General features: G+C 36.7%; 1 protein-coding gene across 16 annotated transcripts in view; it reads right to left on the reverse strand.

Annotated features, from left to right (window-relative positions):
* Window positions 1-26,340, reverse strand: part of AKAP6 (A-kinase anchoring protein 6) — a 548,607-nt gene that overhangs the window by 55,494 nt on the left and 466,773 nt on the right. For all 16 annotated transcript variants that reach the window (XM_021099861.1, XM_021099874.1, XM_021099867.1 and 13 more), the window contains one exon: window positions 23,710-23,934. In XM_021099861.1, coding sequence (XP_020955520.1) covers window positions 23,710-23,934 — 225 coding nt within the window. The remainder of the gene's footprint in view (window positions 1-23,709; window positions 23,935-26,340) is intronic.

Genomic DNA, 26,340 nt, shown 5'->3' on the forward strand with positions numbered 1-26,340 from the left:
AAATAAATATACCAGAAAACATTAGTATATTTTGATAAGGATACAGGGAAAATGGAACCTTCATTCTTGGCTGGTGGGATCACAAAATGATACATATACTCATTTGTAAGAAAGTACATTTCCTAAAAAGTTAAAAACAGAATTACCATATGATCCGGGAATTTCTCTCCTAAGTATATGCCCAAAAGAAATGAAAACATATGACCACATAAAAGTCTGTAGACAAATATGCACAACCACATTACTCATAATAGCCAAAAGGTTTAAACGACCCAAACATCCATTCATAGATAGATTTAAAAAGCATTATATCCATACAATGGAATATTATTTGGCAATAAAAAGGAAGGAGGTACTGATACATACCACAGCATGGACGAACACATTATACTAAATGAAATAAGCCAGACACAAAAGGCCATATGTTGAATGATTCCATGTGTATGAAATGGCCAGAACAGGCAAATGCATAGAAGTAGAAAGCATATTAGTAGCTGCCAGGGGCTGTAGTCGGGGGGCATAGGGAGTAACTGCTAATGGGTAAAGGGTTTCTCTTCCAGGGGGTAAAAATATTTTGAAATTAGGTTTTATTGTATGTGAATTATATCTCAATAAAGTTGATATTTTTTTTAAAAATCTCCCAGTAAAGCCAGTTAAGTCAGGTATTGTCAACCACATAACTGATGATATAATCACATAATTTACCCTTCCTTTAGGGTGTGTCACGACAACAGACTCTATGATATTACTAACACCATTCAGTCATCATGGTTCTGCAACCATGGCTCAATATACAGATTAATACACTGTATGTTATAAAACTTTTATTTTATTTTATTTTTTTATTTTTTATTTTTTTTGTCTTTTTGCCATTTCTTGGGCCGCTCTTGTGGCATATGGAGGTTCCCAGGCTAGGGGTCCAATCAGAGCTGTAGCCACCGGCCTATGCCAGAGCCACAGCAACACAGGATCCAAGCTGTGTCTGTGACCTACACCACAGCTCACGGCAACGCCGTATCCTTAACCCACTGAGCAAGCACAGGGATCGAACCTGCAACCTCATGGTTCCTAGTCGGATTTGTTAACCACTGCGCCATGATGGGAACTCCTATAAAACTTTTATTTTTAAAAAATAATGGTTATAAAATTTCCTGGGATAGTTATAACTACAAACTTATAAATCTCAGTCAACAGATAAAACATTCTACTATATGATAAAAACAATACAGTCCCTGTTTTAATACAGCTTCCATAGGGACACGGGTTGGATCATCAGGTTGAGGATCCAGTGTTGCCATGAGCTGTGGTGTATGTTGCAGAAGCAGCTTGGAACTGGCGTTGCTGTGGCTGTGGGGTAGGCTGGTAGCTATAGCTCCAATTCAATGCCTAGCCTGGGAACTTCCATATGCCACACCTGTGGCCCTAAAAAAAAAAAAAAAAAAAAAAAAAAAAAGCAAAATAAATTAAATGAGTAATAAAATCAGAAATGTAAAGTCCTCTGAGATTAACATAAAGGAAAACACTTCATAGTAATTCATGACAAACACCTATTATAATGGGGACTGTTTTCAGTGTTAAGATACATCAGTGAACAAAAAGACAAAACTTTCTGCCCTGAAGGACCTCATATTCTAGCAGACAGTGGGAGATAATCTCTTTTCTGAGAAAGATGTAAATTATATAAATAATAAAGAAGAGATTTAACAAAAGCAAGGAACATTCATTAGGCAAATGATTATCAACGTTTCCAGCAAGGGGTCAACAGATATTTTGGTCCTGATAGCTCCATTCTTGAGCCAATTATGTGCTTAACTTAACTATGGCTAGTGTATAAACGTTGCAAATAAGAATCTTCAACCTGGACTCAAAACAGCAAAAGAAAAATTAAGACACCTCAAGTAAGGTATGAATGATGATTTGCACATTTTAAAGAAACACTGAGACTTAACACATTTTAAAGAAAATATGGTCAAAAGGAGTTCCCACTGTGGCTCAGTGGTAATGAACTCGAGCAGTATCCATGAGGATGCGAGTTCGATCCTTGGCCTCACTCAGTGGGTTAAAGATTCCAGGCTTGCTGTGAGTTGTGATATAGGTCTCAGATGTGGCTCAGATCCTGCGTTGCTGTGGCTATGGCTTAGGTAAATGTGACCCCTAGCCTGGGAACTTCCACATGCTCTGGGTGTGGCCCTAAAAAGGGGGGGGGCAAAAGACATCTTTATATTGTTAACTGATTCCAAACTTAAGAGACAACGTCAGCCAATGTAGGAACTCAGCTCAGTTGCAAACTCTGGGACTTAATCTATACTGAAGCTAAATATTCTATAAGCATGCAGTGAAGTGCAAAAAATAGCAATTGAAAAATGACATGATTAAATGGCACGACATGCAATCATTTGCTCTCAATTATATCAATGTATCTTCTTCATTTCTAGGAGTCAGGCAGAAATATTGTTTTTTAAATGCCTCTATTAAATTGGTCACCAATAATAAAATAGATGAGAGTCCTAATAAGCTCATTTACATACCATACATCATATACCACAAAACTATTCTCTCCAAACAGTTTTGCTCATAGATTTGTCTCCTGGTTGTCATGAGTCTTTGCTACATTAGCAGATTTTAAAAGCACAATACTGCCTTCAGGACCATTTGTAGAAAAACATTTATGAAACTTTTCTAGTTAACCCTTGGCAGGATCCTTATTACTAATTATGGGAAAGGTATTGATATAATATCTTGGCTGTCACATTTTATTATGGTGATGGTAGAAGCAGAATCTAGGTCTGACATTTTGGAAATACCATCTAATTGCAAGTCAGAAACAGAGAATGACAGTTTTAAGTAGATTATAACTTCTTTCAAAATAACAAACTGGTTTATTTAATGTAAAAGCTAGATTTTAAAAATAGCATTAAAGCCACCCAAATTGATTCACCAAGCACATCTCTATCGGCTCCTGGAAGAGGGTCTGGGATGTGTGCCAAAATAGTTTTTAAATTGTACATGACAATATAAGTTTAGACTCTAACACTAAATTATTTTTTTCACTATTTAAAATCAAAATATTGTCTGTGAACACTTTCGTTTTTAAGAAAAATCATCTCTCCTCTATTCATCTGGATGGCAGATAAATAAGGTCCAAAGATTTGTCATCTTTACCTGCCTAGCCTAACTAACCTTATCTTTGACCTAGAAAAAGAGCTTGTTCTTGTAACCTAGTGTCCTCACCAATCAAGTGGAGCCATTGAAGGCCACCAGGACTATTAAGGCCATAAATTCTTGGACACCCTTCAATGAATAATGGGAAATCATGGGAAAAACTAATCATTCTTTTAACACAAGCTCTCATGTTTATGTTTTAATTGTTTTTAAACTTCATCTGTTTAAAAAATATTAATTATATTTGGAAAGGAATATTTCTATTCTCCTTAGCTACTTTTTCACTGTGAATCAAGACATAATAACCATTATAAAAATGAAGACTTTCACCGTGTTATTCCATGAACGTTCCTGTTATCCCTGTGTGGCATTGTTTAATTTCTTTGTGTCTTTCCTTACACTAGGTTAAGTGCTTTTAAATATGTTTGTTTTTAAGAATCAAGCTCAGTGGTCATGTGCTTAGTTCGTAGTCACATGTAATTAGTAATATATTATATACTTCCTTTTCTAAATTAAAAACACTATTAAAATTCCAGACATACAAAACAATATGAAGATTAAGTTACTCTAAAGAAAACTATAATAGCTTACAGATTGCTTGTATCATTACTAAAATGCTGGTATCTATTACAGAGTCTCCCTGGAATAAAGAATGCACTTTGGCAATAATCTCTTAAAAACATGTCTATTATTATTAAGATGCTAAACTAGTCTGCAATTATATAAAGGTAACTTCGAGCAATAAGGGGGAAAGGGTGCTGGATATAAATGCAACTTAGCCATTATACTATAAAATACTTTTTCTTAAAATCCTACAATGAATCTTTTCATAAGCAGATAAGGCATTAATTGCCATTTATTTTTACATTATTATATTTTGAAATCTGTTTACAATACCCACTGTGCTTTTCATCTCTTACTGATACCCTGGGAATCATTTCAAAGTAATTCTGGAGAACGAATGAAGGTTATTTTCTCATCTGTGTTATCTGTCAATCCCAACAAGCAGAACTCATCCGTGCCTTTAATTAATCTTTCGCATTCACTGGCCAGGTCAAAGGAATATCCAACGGAGTCTCGAGGAGAGGAAGGGAAGAATTCTATATTACAAAGTGTAGCACAATATACCCCCATTAAGCTAACTTAATGAGAGAAGACTCATCATAAAGACCACACTTGGAGAATGAAATAGCATTAAGAGGGAAAGGAAGAGTCCACAGGAGCAAGGATGAGGAGGAAGGAATTCCCAGGGATAATTTGGAACAGAGGGGAGGACAGATTATTAGATTCGTTAGTTTAATGAATCACTCAGCTCGGCTGCATGGTATTTTTCTCTTTCATCAATCCAGTTTGGTTATTCTTCATCTGTCTCCTCCATCAAACCCTATTTTTCCAGACTTATCTCTGGCTAACTTATTCTTTGTTTCCTTATGAAGCCTCTCCCGGAACTGATCACAAAGCTCAGAGTGTTACTTGAGGTATAACTGCTAGGAACTGGTATTTTAGGCAAGTATTGCTGTTATTCAAGAATCTTACAGATGGGAAAGTAAATGAATTCAAGAACTCTAGGGACACAACAAGAATGCAGGAAGAAAGTTAGGCTATGGGGAATAATACCGTTAAAAAAGAGGAAAATGATACCATGGACAAAAGGTCAACATTAGAAAGACTCTTCTGTTTTTCCATTTATTCCTTTCTGACCTGGGTGAGGCTGAGGTATAGACAGCTCTATAAACTTTATATTTCTGATTTTATTTTCATAGCACCTAAAATAAATAAGACATTTTCCTGTGAGTTTGGACCATTGGGAATTTACTTCTTAGCTCTTTCCTTTGCTTTTGCGGTGGAAGCCTAGGGCAGCTCGACTACTTTTTCACCAGTTTTCAGTATTCCCAGATGTGCAGTAATACAAACCACACTCTCAGGGTCATTTAAAAGTTTAACTAATATATGATGGCAAAACACTCTTCATCTATTCTATTAGGTAGTAGAAAGATGCTGACTAAATATTAGCCAACTGGTAAATTGCTATAATGATTATTTAGCTCAAAGCATTATTCTGCAACCTTGTAAAAAGGAAATGTAATAAGAACTTCATTCTTTAAACACTCCCATAGCTCAAAAAAGCAAAGGTTCAGGAGAAATTTTTGAGAGTAGTTTCTTGAACAAAGCTAATTTTCCTTTTAAAAGAATATGTTTTCTTTTCTTCCAAGAAAAGATACAACATCCCTCTCCCACCTGCTCACTCAAACAAGATGAAATAGATTGGGGCAGGGGAGGGGCAGTCCTCTCATTAATCCCCTTCATCTGGCAGCAAGGTATAACATAAGTCATCCAAGCATAAATGTGTTTTAGTTGAACATCTGAGAAGCAACTTAGATTGGGGTCGGCGGGGGGGAGGGGGGGGGACACCATTTAGAGCCTTCTCTTAGTTTGGTAACAACTACTTATGTGATCCTGAGTAAATGATGTGACTTTCGTGTGCCCTCAATACCACTTATCTAAAATGCAATAATCCTTTAGCCTTTACCATCTTCTGTCTTCAGATTATTAGATAACTTTCATTCTGTTACAAAACAGGAAAAACATCATCTGGTGGTCTGAGATGGTCTTTTAAAAAATAATAAAGTAAAACTTTGAATATCTCTTGAATCAGTTGCAAGATGACTCTCATCTTCTCTCATGAACTTCTACGGAAGATGACAGACTATTAGTTTCATTTTGTCTTTATCACTTTTATTCATTTTCCTTTTCATTGGCCTGAACTGTGGGCAACTTCTTTAATTGGACAACTGTGTTGTTGCAATCATTTGCATGAATCAACCTTGGTGGGTCTCAGATTCTGCTCATGTCTTGGTCATGTTCTAACATCTTCGAAGATAACTCCCATATCTTTATAGTGAGAACCATATGCCTAAGCAAAACACACAAGACTGAAAATTTAACTTCCAGTGTTGCTTTTGTAAGCTTTGAAGTCTGTTACAGCAATGTTTTATAGACAGTGAGGATGGCATGGTTGAATGGATCCACTGGCTCTCTTGCTGTTGGTCTTGGCTAACAGATAAAAGAGTATATTAGTCTTGAAACATCCCTCCAATTCCTAAAAGTAATTTCTCCTGAAATGACTGAGGGGCAATAAAAAAGGACATTTTCAGAAAATGAAGAGAACAAAAAGAGGAAGGAGGAACCTGCACTGTCACCTACCCTGTGCTTCTCAAAAGACCTCCTAATACCAGATCTGTCTATCTAGTTTTACACTTATCTTCATGACATTAAGTTGAAAAAGAAAGAAAAATACCCTTGGGAGAAGAAAATATGATATTTTAAAATGTACAGGGTATAAGTTAGGATTTAATCAATGGCTTAAAGCATCAGTCAAATTAAGAGAGATAAGTTAGACCATTTTTTTTTCCCAGATAGGAATAATGATTTATGCCTCTGACCTATCTTAGAGAGGTTTTGGGAGGATTAATGAGCTAATGTTTATAAATCTCTTTAAGCTCCTCAGATAGAGGTACAACATAAACACGGTGAAAATGATAGCAAACTCTATACTGAGTTGAACTCCTAAGAACAAAGCCCATGGAAATGAGATGTTGCAGGTCAAGATGGTTAGTCTCTGAGTTCCAATGCCAGAAGAGCCTTTGTTTGTTGTCATAGATATAGTACTTCATAGTATTAGTAAGCATTTCTACATTTCCTATCCATCACAACATGCCTTGTGATTATTTTAAGTTTCTATCCATCAGGAGTTCCCATTGTGTTCCCACAGTGGAAACAATATGACTAGGAACCATGAGGTTGCCAGTTTGATCTCTGGCCTTGCTCAGTGGGTTAAGGATCCAGCTGTGAGCATTGCTGTGAGCTGTGGTGTAGGCCGGATCTGCTTGGATCTGGCGTTGCTGTGGCTCTGGTGTAGGCCAGTGGCTACAGCTCCAATTCGACCCCTAGCCTGGGAAACTCCATATGCCATGGGTCAGCCCTAAAAAAAGACAAAAAAAATTTTTTTTCTATCCATCAGGTGAGGTAGGCTTATAATCTCTATTTTATAGAGGAGAAATTAAGATGTGAAATTGCAAAGGCATCAACAATGACTCAAATGAAATCATCAGTTCAGTATTACTGGATTATGGCCTGGATTAGGATTCAGAAGATATGGGCTCCCATCAGCTCTGGTTGTATGGTCTTGGGTGAGTCATTTAATTTATCAGAGACTTGGTTTTCTCTTCTTTGGAATAAGGAGGTTGAGCTAGTCAAATAGTCTCACATACCATCTTTATTTTTTTAGTCTTTTTAGGGCTAAAACTATGGCATATGGAAGTTCCCAGGCTAGGGGTCGAACTGGAGCTGTAGCTGCCAGCCTATACCACAGCCACAGCAACAGGGGATCTGAGTCACATCTGCGACCTACACCACAGCTCATGGCAACTCCTGATCCTTAACCCACTGAGTGAGGCCAGGGATCGAACCCGTGTCCTCATGAATACTAGTTGGGTTTGTTACCACTGAGCCATGATGGGAACTCCCCTCAGATACCATCTTGTCATAAAATTCTAGTACTTCTTGAGTATCTAGCAACTTTAAAGCATTGTCTATGTTACTGTGAAGTACATGCAAAAAATAATACAACTTCAAGATAGTTCCTACTCAATAATTTTATATTCTTAAAATAACAATAAAATACCACCACACACCTATTAGAAATGGCCACACACAACACCAACTGCTGGTGAGATTATGGATAAAGAAAAGCTCTCATTCATTACTGGTAGGAGTGCAAAATGGTACCAGCACTTTGGGAGACAGTTTGGTAGTTTTTTACAAAACTATACATACTCTTACCATATGGTCCAACAATCACACTCCTTGGTATTTATCCAAAGCAGTTGAAAAGCTAGGTTCACATAAGAACCTTTACATGGATGTCTATGGCAACTTTATTCAAAATTACCAAAACTTGGAAGCAACCAAGATGTCCTTCAGTACGTGAATGAATTAATGAACTACAGTGCTGCCAGAGAATGGACTATTATTCAGTGCTAAAAAGAAATGAGCTGTCAAGCCATGAAAAGACTTGGAGGAATCATAAATGCATATTACCAAGTGATAGAGGCCAATTTGAAAGGGCTGCATACTATGACCTCAACCATATGATTTTCTGGAAAAGGTAAAACTGTGGAGTAAAAAGACCAGTGGTTGTCAGAGGTTGGAGTGGTGAGTGGGGAATGAGGAATAAATAGGCAGAGCACAGAGGATTTTTAGCGCAGTGAAAATATTCAGTATGATGATGGACACGTCATTGCATATTTGTACAAACCATTGGAGTTCCCATCATGGCTCAGCAGCAGCGAACCCAACTAGGATCCATGAAGTTTTGGGTTCAATTCCTGGTCTTACTCAGTGGTTAAGGATCCAGCGTTGCCATGAGCGCTGGCATAGGTCACAGACATGGCTTGGATCTTGCATTACTGTGGCTGTGGTGGAGGCTGACAGCTATAGCTCTGATTCAACCCCTAGCTTGGGAACTTCCATATGCTGCAGGTGCAGACCTAAAAAGCAAATGAATAAAAAAATTAATTAATTAATTAATTTGTACAAACCCATAGAATGTACAAACCAAGAGGGAACCATAACATAAACTATAGACTATGTGTCAGTGTAGACTCACTACCTGTAATAAAGTCACTACTGTGGTGGGGAATGTTGATTATGGGGGAGGTATGCATGTGTGGGGGCAAGGAGAGGATGGGAAATCTCTGTGTCTTTCACCCAATTTTGCTGTGAACCTAAAGCTGCTCTAAAAAATAAAGTCTTCATTTTTTAAAAAAGTTTAAGTTTGTAATTTGTTGACAAGTTACACAGATTCAGGCCCACACACACTTGAATAACTTTTAAATAAGTACACAAAACAGCACTGAAATTTCTCCAATCATTTATATCCAGGCCTCCATACATTCATATGTAATTCTGTCCCCTCTCACTCTCCTTCACTTCAGATCTCAGTTTAGAGTCACTCACTCTAGGAACCTCCTTGCCTCCCCCCATTAGAACCTACATGCCACTTCTGAGGAATGTCTCGTGTACTTTCAGAGCAAACTATGTTAACACCTATCAAACCGCATGCCATACTTTGTTCCAGTTGCCTGTTGACTTGTTTATATCTCCCTTTAGATCAACTGTTCCTTGGAAGAGTTCAATGGATGGTTCACCACAATATCTCCATAAATATCCATTTCTTAAGAAAACTGCTTGCTTAAGAGAAAATTGTTGAACACATTAAACATATCTCCACACTCCCCATATAATCTTGAGCTGGTTTCTCTTTTTAGGTACCAGAACCCCTCCATCTTTACACATGACCTATTACTTTCAATGCCTTCCACTGAAGAGTCTCTTCCTTATTTAAAGGGGACTGTGGGCTGTGCAGAGGCAATAGCATTCCAGGGAGAGAGGGGCTCCTGGCAGGAGTGAAGCCTGAAAAGGCCTCCTCCCTCTCCCTCACCCCTACCAGCAAAGCAGTTCCCAACTCATGTCAACTTTGACCCTAAGGTCTCTCTTAAACCCAATCTCCTCCCTTCCACTTTAATTGCAATGGCTCTTTCAAGCTTTCAGGATGTATTTCCTAAGATACAGAATAAGTTACCTTCTCATGGGGCTTTCTCCTTCCAAGCTGATTGATTGACACACAGCTCAGCAAGACCATTCTCTTCCCTGGGACATTGTGGATGCCTCTGATGAATGAGAAAAGTGCAGGCTCCTTGGCTTGCTTTCAACTTCATCTGCCATTAGGTGTATAGCTACCCCTAATGTTTCAGTATCAATAGACAATTTTCTATCCCATGTATACGGTCTATAGTTTTTCAACCCTGAATTTTAATAAAACTAAAAGAATTCTAATGTTTCCATTTCCTTTGTGTCTGAGCCTGAAATGTTTGTACAGGAAGCCATTTATAGAATTTCTCAGAGTACTATATCAACACCCAGTCCTGGAAAACAAAAATTCCCTCCTTAACAATAAACAGACATATACAAAACAATGCAAATGGGAACAGACATTGGAGTTCAAAAGAGGGCTGATTTGAGGACTCAAAGTAATAGACTAATAGACTCCTTTTGAAATGGAATACAGGAAAAGAGAAAATCTTAGAAATTTTTAATATATTTTGTGAAGTATGCACAAAGATATTCCATCTGTGGCACTGAGGTAGGCACTGTTGAATAAGATCAGTAACTATTTTGCAAAGATGAAAAACCTTTAGTTGAATTAGCAATGGCAAAGAAGACAATAAAGTACAAAATTAGGTTACTGCAGAAACAGAAAACAACCTTCAGAATTTTACAAGAAGTCCCTGGATAAAGAAGTGAAAATAAGAACAGATTTCTTTAAGCAAAGGAAAGGTCCAGGGTATGGGGGGCTCAATATGGACTGAACAGGACTTTCAAGAGGAGGGAAGTAAACATAGAAAGAACTTGTGATAATCACATAATAGGTAAAATTCTCCTGATCTAAAGCAAGATTTAAGTTCTCAAAATCAATTAGAACTCACCAAGTTCCCAGCAAAAGATATGAAGAGACAATACCCAGTCACACATAAGTGAAAAAAAAAAAATCACTTTGTGGCAACAAAAATTAGATTTCTCTGTTATGACTACAAATGCCAAAAGAATGATTAGCAGTTTTTATGGCAAATGATTGTACTTTCCCCCCCAAAATTTTTATATTTATTTAGTCAAACTAGTGTTTATATATGAGGTCAAGAAAAATACATTTTCAGACATGCAAGGGTTTGGAGAATATATGATGAGTGAATTTTTTCTATAAAAATTATTAGCAGACTACTACCTCACAAGAGTCAGAATGGCCATCATTGGTAAGTCTACAAATAATAAATGCTGGAGGGGGTGTGGAGAAAAGGGAACCCTCCTACACGTTTGGTGGGAATGTAAATTGGTACCATCACTATGGAAAACAGTATAGAGGTTCCTCAGAAAACTAAAGATAAAACTATCATATGATCCAGCAACCCCACTTCTGGGCATATATCCAGACAAAGCATTCATTGAAAAAGATACCTGCATCTGCATGTTCATTGCAGCACTATTCACAATAGCCAAGACATGGAAACAACCTAAATGTCCATTGACAGATGATTGGATCAAGAAGATATGTACATGTACACAATGGAATACTACTCAGCCGTAAAAAGAAAATAAATATGCCATTTGCATCAATGGAACTGCATGGATGGAACTGGAGACTCTCATACTAAGTGAGGTTAGTCAGAAAGACAAATACCATATGATGTCACATATCTGAAATCCAATATACGGCACAAATGAACCCATCTATAGCAAAGAAACAAACTCATGGACTTGGAGAACATACCTGTGGTTGCCAAGGGGGAGATGGAGCGAGTGGAATGGACTGGGGGTTTGGAGTTAGTAGATGCAAACTATTGCATTTCGAGTGGATAAGCACATGATGGAGGATAATGTGAAAAAAAGAACGTGTATACACACACACACATATATATGTATGTATACATATATATTCCTGGGCCACTTTGCCACATAGCAGAAATTGACAGAACATTGTAAATCAACTCTAATTAAAAATTTTTGTAAAAAATAAAAAAAGACAATCCAACAGCAGTAAGAATAATTTTTGAAAATGGAAAACCATGGTATTAAAAAAAACTGATCTTGAGCAGTATTATAAAGAATTAATTCTGAATTGTTTTTCATATTCTTATAAAATAAATGCAAATATCAAAAGAAATTACTGACTGTATGAGAAATAATGTAATTATATTAATAAAAATAATAATAGCTAATAATTTAATCCAAGATTATATCAACAAAAACAGAGAAATAGAGTGGAAGATATAGAAAAAAAGCAAGTTAATTTCTCATTTTAAAAGTAGCATCCATAAGAGGTTGATTCATTCTTGATACTGAAAATAAAGGAAATATTTTTAATAACCTTCCAAACATGAACAAAACAATATACATTATAGCAAAATATTTAAACAAGACCACAGTGTAAGCTTCATGCAGTGTAAGTGACTGACACATTGTAGGTGTCTAATGCATATTTACTGAATAAATAAATGGCTGAATGTGATGAGATGAAAAATGAGCAATCTTAAGAAAATAAATGTGAATGGTTTAATATTCTTATTAAAAGATATTGACTTTCAGATTTAATTAGAACGCAATTTATAAAAAATTTACCTAAAATAATATGCTAAGAAATGATAACCAAAGGACAGGCAAGGATATATTAAGCCTTTAGATATATTGTGAAGGACTTCAGACACCTAAAAGATGAGAAAGGGGCTAGGACTATGAAGATTCTGTGAGATTCAATCCTCTATCTTTTCAAACGGGTCATTAATTTTTTTTTTTTTGTCTTTTTTTTTTGTTGTTGTTGTTGTTGCTATTTCTTCGGCCGCTCCCGCGGCATATGGAGGTTCCCAGGCTAGGGGTCTAATCGGAGCTGTGGCTGCCAGCCTACGTCAGAGCCACAGCAACGCAGGATCCGAGCCGCGTCTGCAACCTACACCACAGGTCACGGCAACGCCGGATCCTTAACCCACTGAGCAAGGGCAGGGACCGAACCCGCAACCTCATGGTTCCTAGTCGGATTCGTTAACCACTGCGCCACAACGGGAACTCCTGGGTCATTAATTTTAACCAAGAGTTTTCTGTCTTCCATTTCTTAGAGACCTTCACATTTGCTTGTCATCACCACATCCATGGTTAACTGGAATTTTTCTTATATTTTATTCTTTTTTTTTGGCTGCGTCCTCAGCATGTGGAAGTTCCTGGGCTAAGGATCAAACCCACGCCACAGCAGTGGCCAAGGCAGCTGTAGTGCCAATGCTGGATCCTTAACCCACTGCACCACTTGGGAATTTCTCTTTCTACTTTTAAATCAACCAAATCTTGATGAAACAAACAAACAAAAATACATTCATGTTAACTGGGCCACCATCCTGACTGTAATTCTTTTACATTTTATACTAGTATCTCTGTTCAAATTATAAAAATATAATGTTAGAAAGGAAATGGGTATGAAGGAAAGAGCCACCATGGTGCCAAAGATGACAACATTGCAACTTTGGTTCAAAAGGCAGCTTTGTCCGTCTGAAGCATTATTTTCAATGAAGTAAACATGAATCCCGGTATATAAAGTTGGTTGTATACCAGAAATGTTGTGCCAAACCAAAAGTATTGCTTAAAGGAATTAAATGCCATTTACAATTAATAAACTTACTAATATAAAAAAGATAGCTGTTATAGAATTACAGAATGCTAGAGTTGAAGAGAATTCTTTCAATCCAAAAGCCTAAATTTATAAATAAAGAATATCAGGCAAAGAGAAGAGAAATTAGTTATAAAGATTGCACAGCTGAAAATCCTAAGTCATAATGATGCCAACTAACTGAGTGAGGGTACTCAATACCATTAACTGGTAATTTATAAAGGAATTATGTGGTAAAATTATAAAAAGATGATGGTTTTTTAAAATATGCACACTAAAAAAAGTTTTATTTGTTTTCTTAAATGAGGATCTAGTTTGTGTGTTTGTATGCATGTTTGATCTTTGTAAAGCAATAATCTGTGAGAAATATGATGAAGATATTAAGGGCAGTTTACAAAAACAGGGTCAGGGAGACGGAGAGGGAGGAAGAAAATTTCCTACAAGTAACTATTTTGCCATCTTGCTCAAAAGTGAAAAGCGGCCTATTGTGGAGACCCACATTTGATAATCAGGGACCCGGTTTTCTGCACCCCAGAAGACCTGTCCTGTCCACAGGTCAAAAGAGCAAACTTAGAGGGTATACTGACAACTTTTTTTTATTCTAGTCTTGAGGGGAAAACAATTCTCTTGTAGTCTTACCTAGATATGAATATGACAATGATCCAATTTATAGATGATTCAGTTCTTAATGATCATATAACTAATCCTGAAATATCTGAAACTCATGGCATTTTTCTCTGTTAACTATTTACCTATTTACTTCTACTTGCCCTACTGTATTACAAATAAATGCTTTTTAAAGGGACAAGTTTATGCTATTTATAATATTGATAGCTAAAATATATTGAGTTCTCACTAGGCAGGCTCTATAATAAAGAGCTTTCATTATATATTATCTCATTTAATACTCATAGACACTCTATGAGGTAAGTGCTAATATTATGCCTATTTTTCAGATGAGAAACCTGGGGCTTTAAGAAAAATAATGGATTAGAACTAGGTAGAGCTGGGATAAATTCAAGCATTTGAACCACACACTACGGTATACTACGGTAAATGAGATTTACTGCCTCAATCCTTTCTACATGGATAATTTAAGTTTATTAACAATGAATATAACATTTAAGTAATGTTAAGATATCAAGTAAGGAGTTCCTGCTGAGGTACAATGGGTGATGGTGTCTCTAGAGCACCAGGATGAAGGTTTGAATCCCTGTCCAGCACAGTGGATTAAGGATCCAGCATTGCTACAGCTGTGGTGTAGGTTGCAACTGAGGCTCAGATATAATCCCTGGCCCTGGAATTCCATATGCCATGAGGTGACCAAAAAAAGAGAAAAAAGAAAAAAAGGAAATTAAGAATAGAAATATTCATCACTGTGGTTTCAGAGACTAAATGCAATTCTGTCTAGTCTTCTAGGCAGCAATGAAGTAAGGATGAGTGCCATCTCTCTCATCTTTATAGATTAGCACTGCAGTCTTTTTTTTTTTTTTCCTTTTTAGGGCTGCCCTGACAGCATATGGAGGTTTCCAGGCTAGGGGTCAAATGGGAGCTACAGCTGTTGGTCTGTGCCACAGCCACAGCAACACGGGATCCGAGCCATGTCTGTGACCAACACCACAGCTCATGGCAACGCCAGATCCTTAACACACTGAGAGAGGCCAGGGATCGAACCCGCAACCTCATGGTTCCTAGGTGGATTCGTTTCCACTGCACCACAATAGGAACTCCCAGCACTGCAGCCTTTAACTTCCTTGACTCTGGTTTACCTAATAGCAGTAATATAAATGACACACATGAACCGAGTATAGGGCTACTTCTTTGCATCCTCAATTCAGAGAAAAAAATGCCCCACTTGAGTAATTATCCAGCATCTAGAAAAAGGTGTACTCAGAAAGAATTAGGTCTTTGTTATTCCATTTTCTTTTACTTTGGAGGCTTACACTGGGACTGCCTATAAGAATTTCCTGAGGGTCTTCCCACTACCCTCAGATAGTAGTGTGAATAATATTTATTTAAATCTTAATAATTTCAACCTTAAGCCAGCCAATATTTTTTTTTTCTTTTAAAACAAGGCAGCTCTGGATTGTATCCAATTACTTAAAATTACTTTCAAAGAAGTGTTAGGGGGTGGATTTTATACACACACACACACACACACACACACACACAGAATGGAGAAAATGTCTGATAAAAGCTGATTTCAGTACTTTCTTTTGATGAACATACATGGTTAATATAATAGCTTTTTAAAAAATGTATTTAAGACACATAGAAAGGATTAAATCATGTCTGATGTCTGTTGAATTTTCAAAGCATTTTACATGCTTTTATTACAGCCAGATTGAATTACTGTAATTCTTTGTTTGCAGCTTTGCCAAGAGCATCATGACCAAGTTTGTAATGGCTCCAGGATACAGCAGCAGAGATAATCCTGGATCTGGAGGAACCATGGCCTCCCTTCTCACATCTCAAAACTTCCAACATATTCTCTCCTGTCTTTCAGCCTCATCTCCTTAAAAATATGGATTTTGAAGGACACAGGAAGTGTGATTATTTATGGTACCATTTGAGATTGATTATACTGGACATGGGAAATTCCCTCTAAATGTCTTGGCTAGATTGGCCCTATTTTTATTTCTGAAAATTACACAGTGAGGTTTGGGCAAATACTTCTTAAAGCATGTGAACGGTGTTTAGCTCTTTTATTTATCTATTTGTAGAAGTACATTAGAGATATTATCTTTCAGAGTAATCACTTAGTAGTGCTTAACAACTTATAGTTAATTTGAAGTTCTGTTAAAGAACTTACTTTAAAAATTTTAATTTTCAAGTTTTTAAATACTGACTCACTGACTTCCTCTGCTGGGGGTGGGAGGTCAACAAGAAGACATGCCCACTGGTTTGACCTTCAAGTTAGACCTAGGCAATCGGAGACTCCTCATCCTCTCCCCTGTCCCTGGAATATGCGGTCCATTTGCCTTCCTGGTTCTTAGAAGCTGCCCTAAGGACATAGATTTGAGATAATAGTGTGGTGATGAGATAATCTGGACTGTACTTAACCGGCCTAGTTCAGGCCTCTCTATATACCATTAAGATTCTGGAGGGTGTGGAAATCTTGTCTTGAGGCTGCCCATGACAAGCCTCCTAAACTCCATTTCCTATGAAACCTGCTGCTGACCAATCTGGAATGGTCTGCCTCTTTCTTCGGCCTCTCCCTGCCTTCTGCCTGTGGGGGATGGTTTCGGATTTACCTGGAAAGCTCCAGAGGAGGCCATGGCCCTGCATCCTCCAGCTGGCTGTTCAAGTAATCAGGAATGGGATGAGGAATAGCAGAGTAAGCTACCAGTGAATGTGTTTTTCTCTTTCCAGAAATAGATCTTTGACGCAGGGATTACTGAGTCCACAAAAGTAGGAGCAGATTCTGGAACAGACTTTCCAGGTTTGACTATTGACACAATCATTTACTAACTGTATGAGCTTGAGGAACTTACTTCAATCTTCCCTGCTTCAGGCTTCTCCTCCATAAATAGGGGATAATATACCAGCTGCTTCAAGATAGTGATGAAGATTGAATAAGTAAATGCAGGTAAAAAAACACTTAGAAACTGTGACACATCTTATGAGCACTCCATAAGTATGGCTTGTCATTGTTAAAATTACTAAAAGAATGTTTTATTCCTCTTAATGCAATTTTAGCACTGCCTCCTTTTCTTAAAGGAGATGCGGATGGTACTCATTCCCATGTTTTGATAATTTTTGTAATCTAGAGCAGGGTCAGGAAAATAAGGCCTGCAGCCAAATCTGGCCCAATGACTGACATTGTAAATAGTTTCGTAAATGAGTTTTATTGAACACGCTATATTTATTCATTTACATATTGTCTGCGGCTGCTTTTATGCTACCATAGCAGAGTTGAATAATTGTGACACAGATTGTATTATCTGACTTATTACAGAAAATGTTTGCCAACTCTTGATTTAGAGTAAAACGAGGTTTCAGTGTTTACTTCCAGGTCAGCAAATGAGAGAATGGGAGCATAATGAAATTTGAACCCAAAGACCATGGCTTTTGCTTTGTTGCTAGTTGCTATGTGAACTCAAATAAGTTACATTAACTTTCCATATCTCAAGTTCTTCATTCACAAAAATAAATAAAAACGCAAATAAGAGGGTGACCACAATTTTCCACTTATACAACTAGTATAAGATTTAAGTATAAGGACATACATAAAAGTGCTTAGTCAAATTTATATTGTTAAGCATATTTGGGACATTAGTCATTGAGGAGGTATCACATCTATTCCACTCATTCTTCTTAGTGACAGAGCCTTTTGGCTAGTTTAAACCTGTCCTTCCTAGGCTGGTTCTGGGCCCAGTCCACTACCCCAGCCCTCTTAAGCTGTTAATGGATAATTTTTCCCCAATATAAGTCTTCAGAATAATGAACTTGGTTATGGGATACAAGGAACATATGATTAAGTAATTATTTTCTTTTCTCTCTGAAGGGTCATCATTAAAGAATAATGCTTTCCAGCCTTATATTGAAGCTGCACACACACAGCACTGAGAGGCCTTTTGCCAGCTGGACTCATTAAATCTCTGATGTGCTCTCTGCATTTTGTTGTCACGGTGTGTTCACTCCCTGACAGTTCTGCATTTCTGTCCCAGGGCTCTGAGTTTTGCACCTTCATGTCTCTCACATTCTGGGCTTTGGCTCTTTCTTAGGAAGAATTTTGCCTTGTGTCTAACCCCATATTTATCAAATCACTGCCATAAGGAAAAAGAACATATTCTGCAGTCGCTTTTTCCCTTTTTCTGAAAACTTAAGATCCTGATCCTTTCTCTCATCCCAGACCAAGCTCTGAGAAGGATACAGTTGTATCTGCAAAGTGATGGATTTTCCTTTTTATATGTAGCACCCTCCCCCTCTGTTCTCCTGGGTAGAACACGTGGCTCATATATCATTACTCTGGGTATCATTACTCTCGGTATCAGGTTTAAATGCCTGAGATTTTAGAGAATGGAGAATCATAAAGCTAAACCCTGTGGATAAAGCCCATCTTCAATGTGACCAATGACAGGAGAAGACATTAGGAACACACAAGAAGTGGAACATGGCCAAAAGTTTCTGACACACAGAAGTTCTTCAGTAATTCTCTTATCTGAGTGGTTTTATCACTTACAAAGGCAGAGGGTATCTGTTTTGTTAGATTTATGGTAAGTAAAAAGTTTTTATTCTGAAAATGCCTATTACCCATTATGATTTTGACAGGTAATAAACATTATATTACAATATTATTATACTGCAAACATTTGGTTTCATTCTTCCAATGAATGTGGTAATATACAGAACACTTAACTAATCACACACTAAGCGCTGAAGAGTAAACAGCTCAGAAACACTTAAAATTCTGGCTAGGAAAGGCATTTATTCCAACAGACATGTATAAAGCTTTCTTTAAAAAAAAAAAAAAAGCGTTGTCATGTTAGATTCACTTAGTTTATCTGATCAAACTCCTCAAGGTCAAAACTTTAGAAAGGACTAGAGTCTCAGGTCATAAAGAAAAATCACCAGGGCTCCATAATCTCGAAAAGTTTGAAAAGTTTCAAGTTAAAAAAGGTAAACATGGCAAAGACATTTATACTAATATTGTACAAAAATATAAAATAAAAACACAAGTGTTTTCACCTCCCAGATCTTTAATAGCTACAGCATTCTGGCCGAATTGCTGACAATTGTGACTAATAAAGAAACCACAAAAAAACAATAACATTTAATTTTGTCTTGCTCTTCCCTTTGAGTCATCTGGCATGGAAGAGCATTCAGTAAATATGAATAAGTATCAATTTTTGCACAGTATTTCAGTAGTGGGCTTTAGAGTCAGACAGCTCTGGATATAAACCTAATTCTACCACTCATTACATGTGGCCTTGGAAACACAGCATTTAACCTCCATGTATCTGTTTCCATATGTGTAAAATTTGGATCCTAATACCAACCTGATAAGTTGCTATTAACATTAAATGAGATACATGTATATACTCACAATGGAATACTACACAATTGTCAAAATAAGTGAATTATAGCCATACTCAACATGATGAATGCTAAATGAAGAAGATGTCCTAAGAGATAACATACAGCAGGATTACCTTTTTAAAAAGTTAAAAATGACTAAAATAAATATCCTTTCCTATCAGAGGAAAGCAAGGGAATAAAGAACATGGAGTTCAGGATTATGATGATTTTAGGCAAGGGTAGCAGGGAATGGAAGAGGGCTGGGAAGCTGTATGGTTAGGTATACATTCCCATCAAGGTCTCATCTTTTGTTTGGGGTAGAAGACAATATCATCACTATTAATGACATTAATAATAATGTTATTATATTACTTTTAAAATAGCTAAATAAATAGGAGTAGGGTATAAAAGTAATTAGTTTAATGAAGGGAGACACCAAAAACATAAAGATGCTCTAAGGAAAAGTATCTTTGAAGAAAAGAAACAAAATAACAAAAATCTAGAACAAATAATCCAAAAATTTGTATGGAACTGTAAAAGACCTAGAATTACCAAAGCAATCCTGAGGAACAAAAACCAAGCAGGAGGCATAACTCTTCCACAATTCAGACAATATTACAAAGATACAGTAATCAAGACAGTGTGGTACTGGTACAAAAACAGATACACAGACCAATGGAACAGAATAGAGAACCCAGAAATAAACTCAGACACCTATGGTCAATGAATCTTCAACAAAGGAGACAAGAACATAAAATGGAAAACAGTCTCTTCAGCAAGTAGTGCTGGAAAAACTGGACAGCTGCATGTAAATCAGTGAAACCAGAACTCACACTTACACCATGTACAAAAATAAACTCAAAATGGCTTAAAGACTTAAACATAAGACAAGATACCATAAAACTCCTAGAAGATAACATAGGCAAAACATTTTCTGACATCAACCGTACAAATGTTTTCTTCGATCAATCTCCTAAGGCAATGGAAATAAAAACAAAACTGAACCAATGGGACCTAATTAAACTTACAAGGTTTTCCACAACAGAGGAAACCATTAGAAAACCCAAAAAGACAACCTATGGAATGGGAAAAAAAAATAGTTTCAAACAATGCAACCCACAAGGGCTTAATTTCCAAAATACACAAACAACCCATACAACTCAACAGAAAAATAGCAAACAACCCAAGTAAAAAATGGGCAGAAGACCTAAATAGACATTTCTGCGAAGAAGACATACAGATGGCCAACAGGCACATGAAAGAATGCTCCACATCACTAATTATTAGAGAAATACAAATCAAAATTACAATGAGGTACCATCTCACACTGGTAAGAATAGCTATCATTAGTAAGTCTACAAATAACAAATGCTGGAGAGGGTGTGGAGAAAAGGGAACCCTCCTACACTGTTGGTGGGAATATAAACTAGTACAACCACTATGATCAGGGATCCCACTCTTGAGCATATATCCAGATAAAACTTTCATTCAAAAAGATACATGCACCCCCATGTTCACTGCAGCACTAGTCACATTAGCTGAATAGTACTGCTGAATAGTACTGAGTGTTCTTTCATGTGCCTGTTGGCCATCTGTATGTCTTCTCTGCAGAAATGTCTATTTAGGCCTTCTGCCCATTTTTAAATTGGGTTGTTTGCTATTTTTCTGTTGAGTTGTATGGGTTGTTTGTATATTTTGGAAATTAAGACATGGAAACAACCTAAATATCCATTGACAGATGAATGGATTAAGAAGATATGATATTTTACACAATGGAACACTACTCAGCCATAAAAAAGAACAAAATAATGCCATTTGCAGTAACATGGATAGAACTGGAGATTCTCATACTAAATGAAGTAAATCAGAAACAGAAAAACAAATACCATATGATATCACTTATATGTGGAATCTTAAATACGGCACAGATGAACCTATCTACAAAACAGAAACAGACTCAGAGACATGGAGAACAGACTGGTGGTTGCCAAACACGGAGGGGGAGGGAGTGGGATGGCCTGGGATGTACTGAGAGTTTGGAGCTAGTAGATGCAAACTATTGCATTTGGAGTGGGTAAGAAATGAGATCCTGCTGTTGAGCACAGAGAACTATATCAAATCAGTTGTGATGGAATACCATGGAATATGAGAAAAAGAATACATATATGTATAACTGGGTCACTTAGCTGTACAGTAGAAATTTACACGATATTGTAAGTCAATTATAATTTAAAAATTTTAAAAGAAAATATAACATAAAACATGTGATAATCTCTAGTACTTTTGAAATAAAAATTCAAACAGGAACTAACATGTACATGGTAAATTAATTAAGTATAGCAAATATTCACCTAGCAGCTATAAAGTGTTAGCAAATGACTAGAACTCGTAGGAATTACCTAATGATTTGGAAGCCTAAAGACTTCTGTGTATCTTAATCTCTTTGAAATTTGTTATTAGGACCTAGCTGAAAATGATGTTGATGAAGCTGTAAAAACCTAAAGCATAAATCTAATGTCCTTCAGTGGCATCAGCAAAATTAGTGTAGAATTGCTTATGCTTTCTGGTGTCATTATTTATAATAACAGCGAATGTGGGAAAAAAACTTGTTTTCAAATATCTCTGTATGAGATATGAGGGTAGGCAAATACGCTAAATATAACAAACTTCCTGCTATTGTTTCCAATTACCATGTAAAATCTTCGGACTTAAGAGATTTCCATCCTTTATGAATCACCATTACGAAAAGTAGAAATAATGGTTTACATCTGCAAACTCAAAACCATGTAAGATAAATATTGCCAGCATCCCCTTTTATAGATAAAGAAACTGAGCCACCAGGGATTATACAAGAAATAAGACCAAGGTCACACAATTGACTGGGTATATTACTAAAGCTGCAATATGGATTCTATACAGAAAAAAATATATATTTCACAACACCCAGCCTGCTGATGACCAGAATGCTTTATAAGGTACCTGTTGAGTTCAAACAGCATAGATAGAAATGTCTGAAGACTCTATCCCCATATGATGGGGGTTAGAGTAAAACAAGCAAAGGTCAAATAACAAATCATCTAGATATTAGATTTTAGACAGTAAAATCCACTTGCCTTTGCAAGAGACTTTCTTTTAATGCCCAGTTTTAAATTCAATTCAACGACACACAAGGAGCTCAACCAAAATAATTTGCAGGTGCATGATGCAGACAGTTCATTGAGAAGTACTGTGGTCTGACCTCAGAATGTGCCTCCTCTTGAGCTATGCAGGTGAGCAAGGTGAGCCTGCCTGTCTGGCAGAGGGAAGGTGAACTACATGTGACTAAATTCTCTGATAGATTGTTGGAAGACTGTGGGTCAGAGGGTGGGAGATGAATAAAACCTGGTCCTAGAAGGCTTTGAGATGAAGCCGGTGCTTGGTCTCAAGTTCTTTCCTTCTCAGTTTTCCCCTTTCACTTTCAGAACTTTCAAGCCAGTAAATTCGTGCTCTAAACCCCAAAGCCTCAGGCTGACACCAGCCAGAGCCCAAATAATCACTGCATTTACAGGAGGGAGGGTTAAAGCAGTATAGGCTAATGAGGCCAATAAGAGCAAACATTTGAATTTTAAACTGCTTTTGAATAGATATTGTGTACAGATGGGAGCAAATAAGGGGAATGCTTCTTGATGGATATACAGTGAATGGATGTTCTGTGTTACATCTGTGTTACTAAGGTTGCTAGGTTTTCTACAGTGGAAATATCGGCAATGTAGGAACTTCTTTTACTTTATTTCTTCCCTCCATAAGTAGTTGATTCTTTCCCATGTAAAAATTATGTTTCCTTTTGTTAGCATTAATGGTCCTCAATAAACCATGTGTTTTTATCATATCAATGTATGGATGTATTTTTAGCTACTTTATTCATATATACATAGAACATTTAAATCTGCCTTGTCTGCCTTTCAATGTCCTCAGTAATTGTTAGTGTTTGCTGGTCTGCTTTTAATTTATCAAAGCCCTCCTTCCACAGGTGTTGCACAAAACACACAAGCAGCAGAGGTTTCCATACACAAATGTGTACTTGATATGCTTAATGTTCATCTTTATACACACATAGACGTTAGCATGCAAGAAATGTGGAGGGTGTCTATAAATTCAAGGAAACATTTAAGTGCACAGTGATACATAAATACATGGGTATAATACTTTATGTACTTGATAAATATTTCATCCCTATCATAAAGAAAGCTTTTTATCAACGTTGATTGTTTTTTTATTACCTTAAAGTATTGCAGTTGTTTCTCAGCATTCATTGTTCCTTCCTTTTCTTGTCTCAGACAGGAATTGAAGATGAAAAGCTCTGTATCTCTTAGCCACCCTTTCAGTTCTTTGATCCTGACCTCCAGCTGCCTCACCAGGCTTCCGCTTTCAGGAGAGAGCAGGTCACGTGGACCTGACCCACTGTGCCCTGCCATTGTGTCTTGGATCTTCTCTCCTAGGGTTTTCTAAAGCAGTAGATTAAAAACAAAAACAAAAACACCAAGAACAAAAAAACAAAAAATATAGATTAGCTTAGGTACCAAAAATATATCACAGTGTGGCTGGTGACAAGAGCCACCTGGAAGGTGTCTGCTGTACCTGCCACCCCACGACTGACAATCTGTTCGGATTAGGATTCGATTCTTGAGCAATGAGTGTTGTTCTGACTACCACTAGAGGCAATAAGAAGACCTTCTTCACTAATAATTTCCTTCAACAGAAAGGAGCTTTGACCCAAAAGTTCACCACAGTCACTGATAAAAATTCATTTGAATTCTCATGACAGGAGTTTAAAGTAAAAAATTCTCTGCATAAAATTTACAGGAGACAGAAGTTTGAGTTTAAGCAATATACTAAAGAGGCCTAGAGTAGACTGCACATGGAGAGTTCAGTTCCCTTCTTTCGTTTTGTTTTGTGAAATACAATTCCCCAAACATTATGACTGAGGGCTGTTAAGAAGGGAGAGCCTCCTTGGTGCTGTCGTTGATTCTACCTGACCTGGAAATTATGCAACCCCAATTCTTCCCACTTTGCGTTGTGAATGCTGGACTTCCTGAAATATGTTTTAAAATAGGTCTCAATCTACTTTGCCAGAAGCCTGCTTAGATTAACCATTATGGCCCGTAGGTGCAGCAGGGAAGCCTTTTCTCTTCTTTTTGGTGGAAAACACTCTCTTTGGAGGATCAGGAGGAGTTAATCTATAATGATGAATTAAACCTACAAAAATAAGCTTTAAAACACAAATAAAATTAAGTCAACAAACATTCATCTGCTGTGCAGTGTTCTGTAAATAGTATCTTTAGGAGATTGTAACAGAAAAATAGCCTTTCTTGGCAACACCCTTGTATTTTCATGGTGCAAATATTGATAATTTGGAGACCCTCAGTGGAATCCAGATTTAGCTATTGTTTTTATGCTGTAACAAAAGTAGCAGCAGGAGGTGAAATCAATGCCCTTGGAGGGTAGGGTCACAAAAAAGAATTTATTGCCACTTTTTTGTTCTGGAACAGTTTGCAATCATAAATTCTTCATAAACAGAATACTTCAGAGAATGGTCCGTCTTCATAAATATACGACAGAGGACATCAATTTCATTTAATTCACAATTTGTGTCAGCACAGCAGATGCCAATGCCTGCCTTGATAGGGTTGTTTAATATGCAATTGAGACAGAGTAATATGCAGCACAGGGGACAAAATTTCACAGATTAAACTGTACGCACCACTGACATTTCATTCTAATGTATTTCCATTCCACACTGTTCACCTTAGATGAAAGTAATATTAAAAACCATATCCCTCTACTTTACTATTGTTAGAAGTTAAAATCCTTGTCTTTAAATTTTTTTCATGCCAATTAAAATGTAATCATGCCAATTAAAGCAGTGAGCCTCGTGGTGGTGGTGTGGCACAGGTTTTGTTAAAATCTTCCCTCCACCCTTCTCTCCCCAGAAATCATTACAAACCTTGCATATTGTATTCAAACGGTGTTTTTGTTAAAATGGCAACCATTTTTAAGGTATCTGGCTCCTAAAGGATACCTAAATATTCTTTCTTTTTAAAAAATAATATCTTGATTTAAAATTTTTGTTTAGGGAGCAATATTCATGGCATACTTCAAGCAATTTTCAAAAAAGATTATTGCTAATCACTTATCAAATTAGAAATAGATATGTTAAAATACAGCATAGACAGACTATTGCTTTATCTATCAAGCATAAAGTTGCTGCTCTTATCTGTTTAGTAAGCAGTCTTTTAAAATGTCAGATACTAAATACATTTCTCCTGTATGAGATCAATGAATTCTGTAGAATTTAGTAGGTTCTGATTTAAATCACTACATTATAAAATGAAAGCCATTAGTAGTACACTATTGAAAAGTAATGTAACAATAGGTCAGAGTAAAAACTTCTCATGTTTTAAGTTACTTTGTACAACTGCAGAGTGTGGTGAATTTAGATGAGAAAGCAAGGATTTAAACTGCAGTTTTTTAATCACCTAGATTAAGTATGGCATAAACTGCACACTGGCATTCTTCCAAGTCATCAAGGTACATGGAGAGGTTTTTATTCAAAATATTTTTGGAGTATTATTTCTTTTAAAATTAAAAAAAAAAAGAGGCAGGAAAGGGAAGGCATGCAAAATCACGCTCCATAACTGACACCACCCATACTTAGCTGTTATAATTAATCATTTAAGTAATTGACAAATTTAGCTTACCCTTGATTTGAAGTGAAGGCAATTTAGGAGAGAAGTTGATGAAAAAAAAAAAATACAGTTTAACCTCTCTTTCTCTCAGCTGTCTTCCAACAAAAGGACAGTACTGTCTCCTGCACAGTGCCATCCTGGTCTCTGGGTAACAGAATCTCTATA

This window comes from Sus scrofa, chromosome 7 (assembly GCF_000003025.6).
Source record: "Sus scrofa isolate TJ Tabasco breed Duroc chromosome 7, Sscrofa11.1, whole genome shotgun sequence".
NCBI lineage: Eukaryota > Metazoa > Chordata > Mammalia > Artiodactyla > Suidae > Sus > Sus scrofa.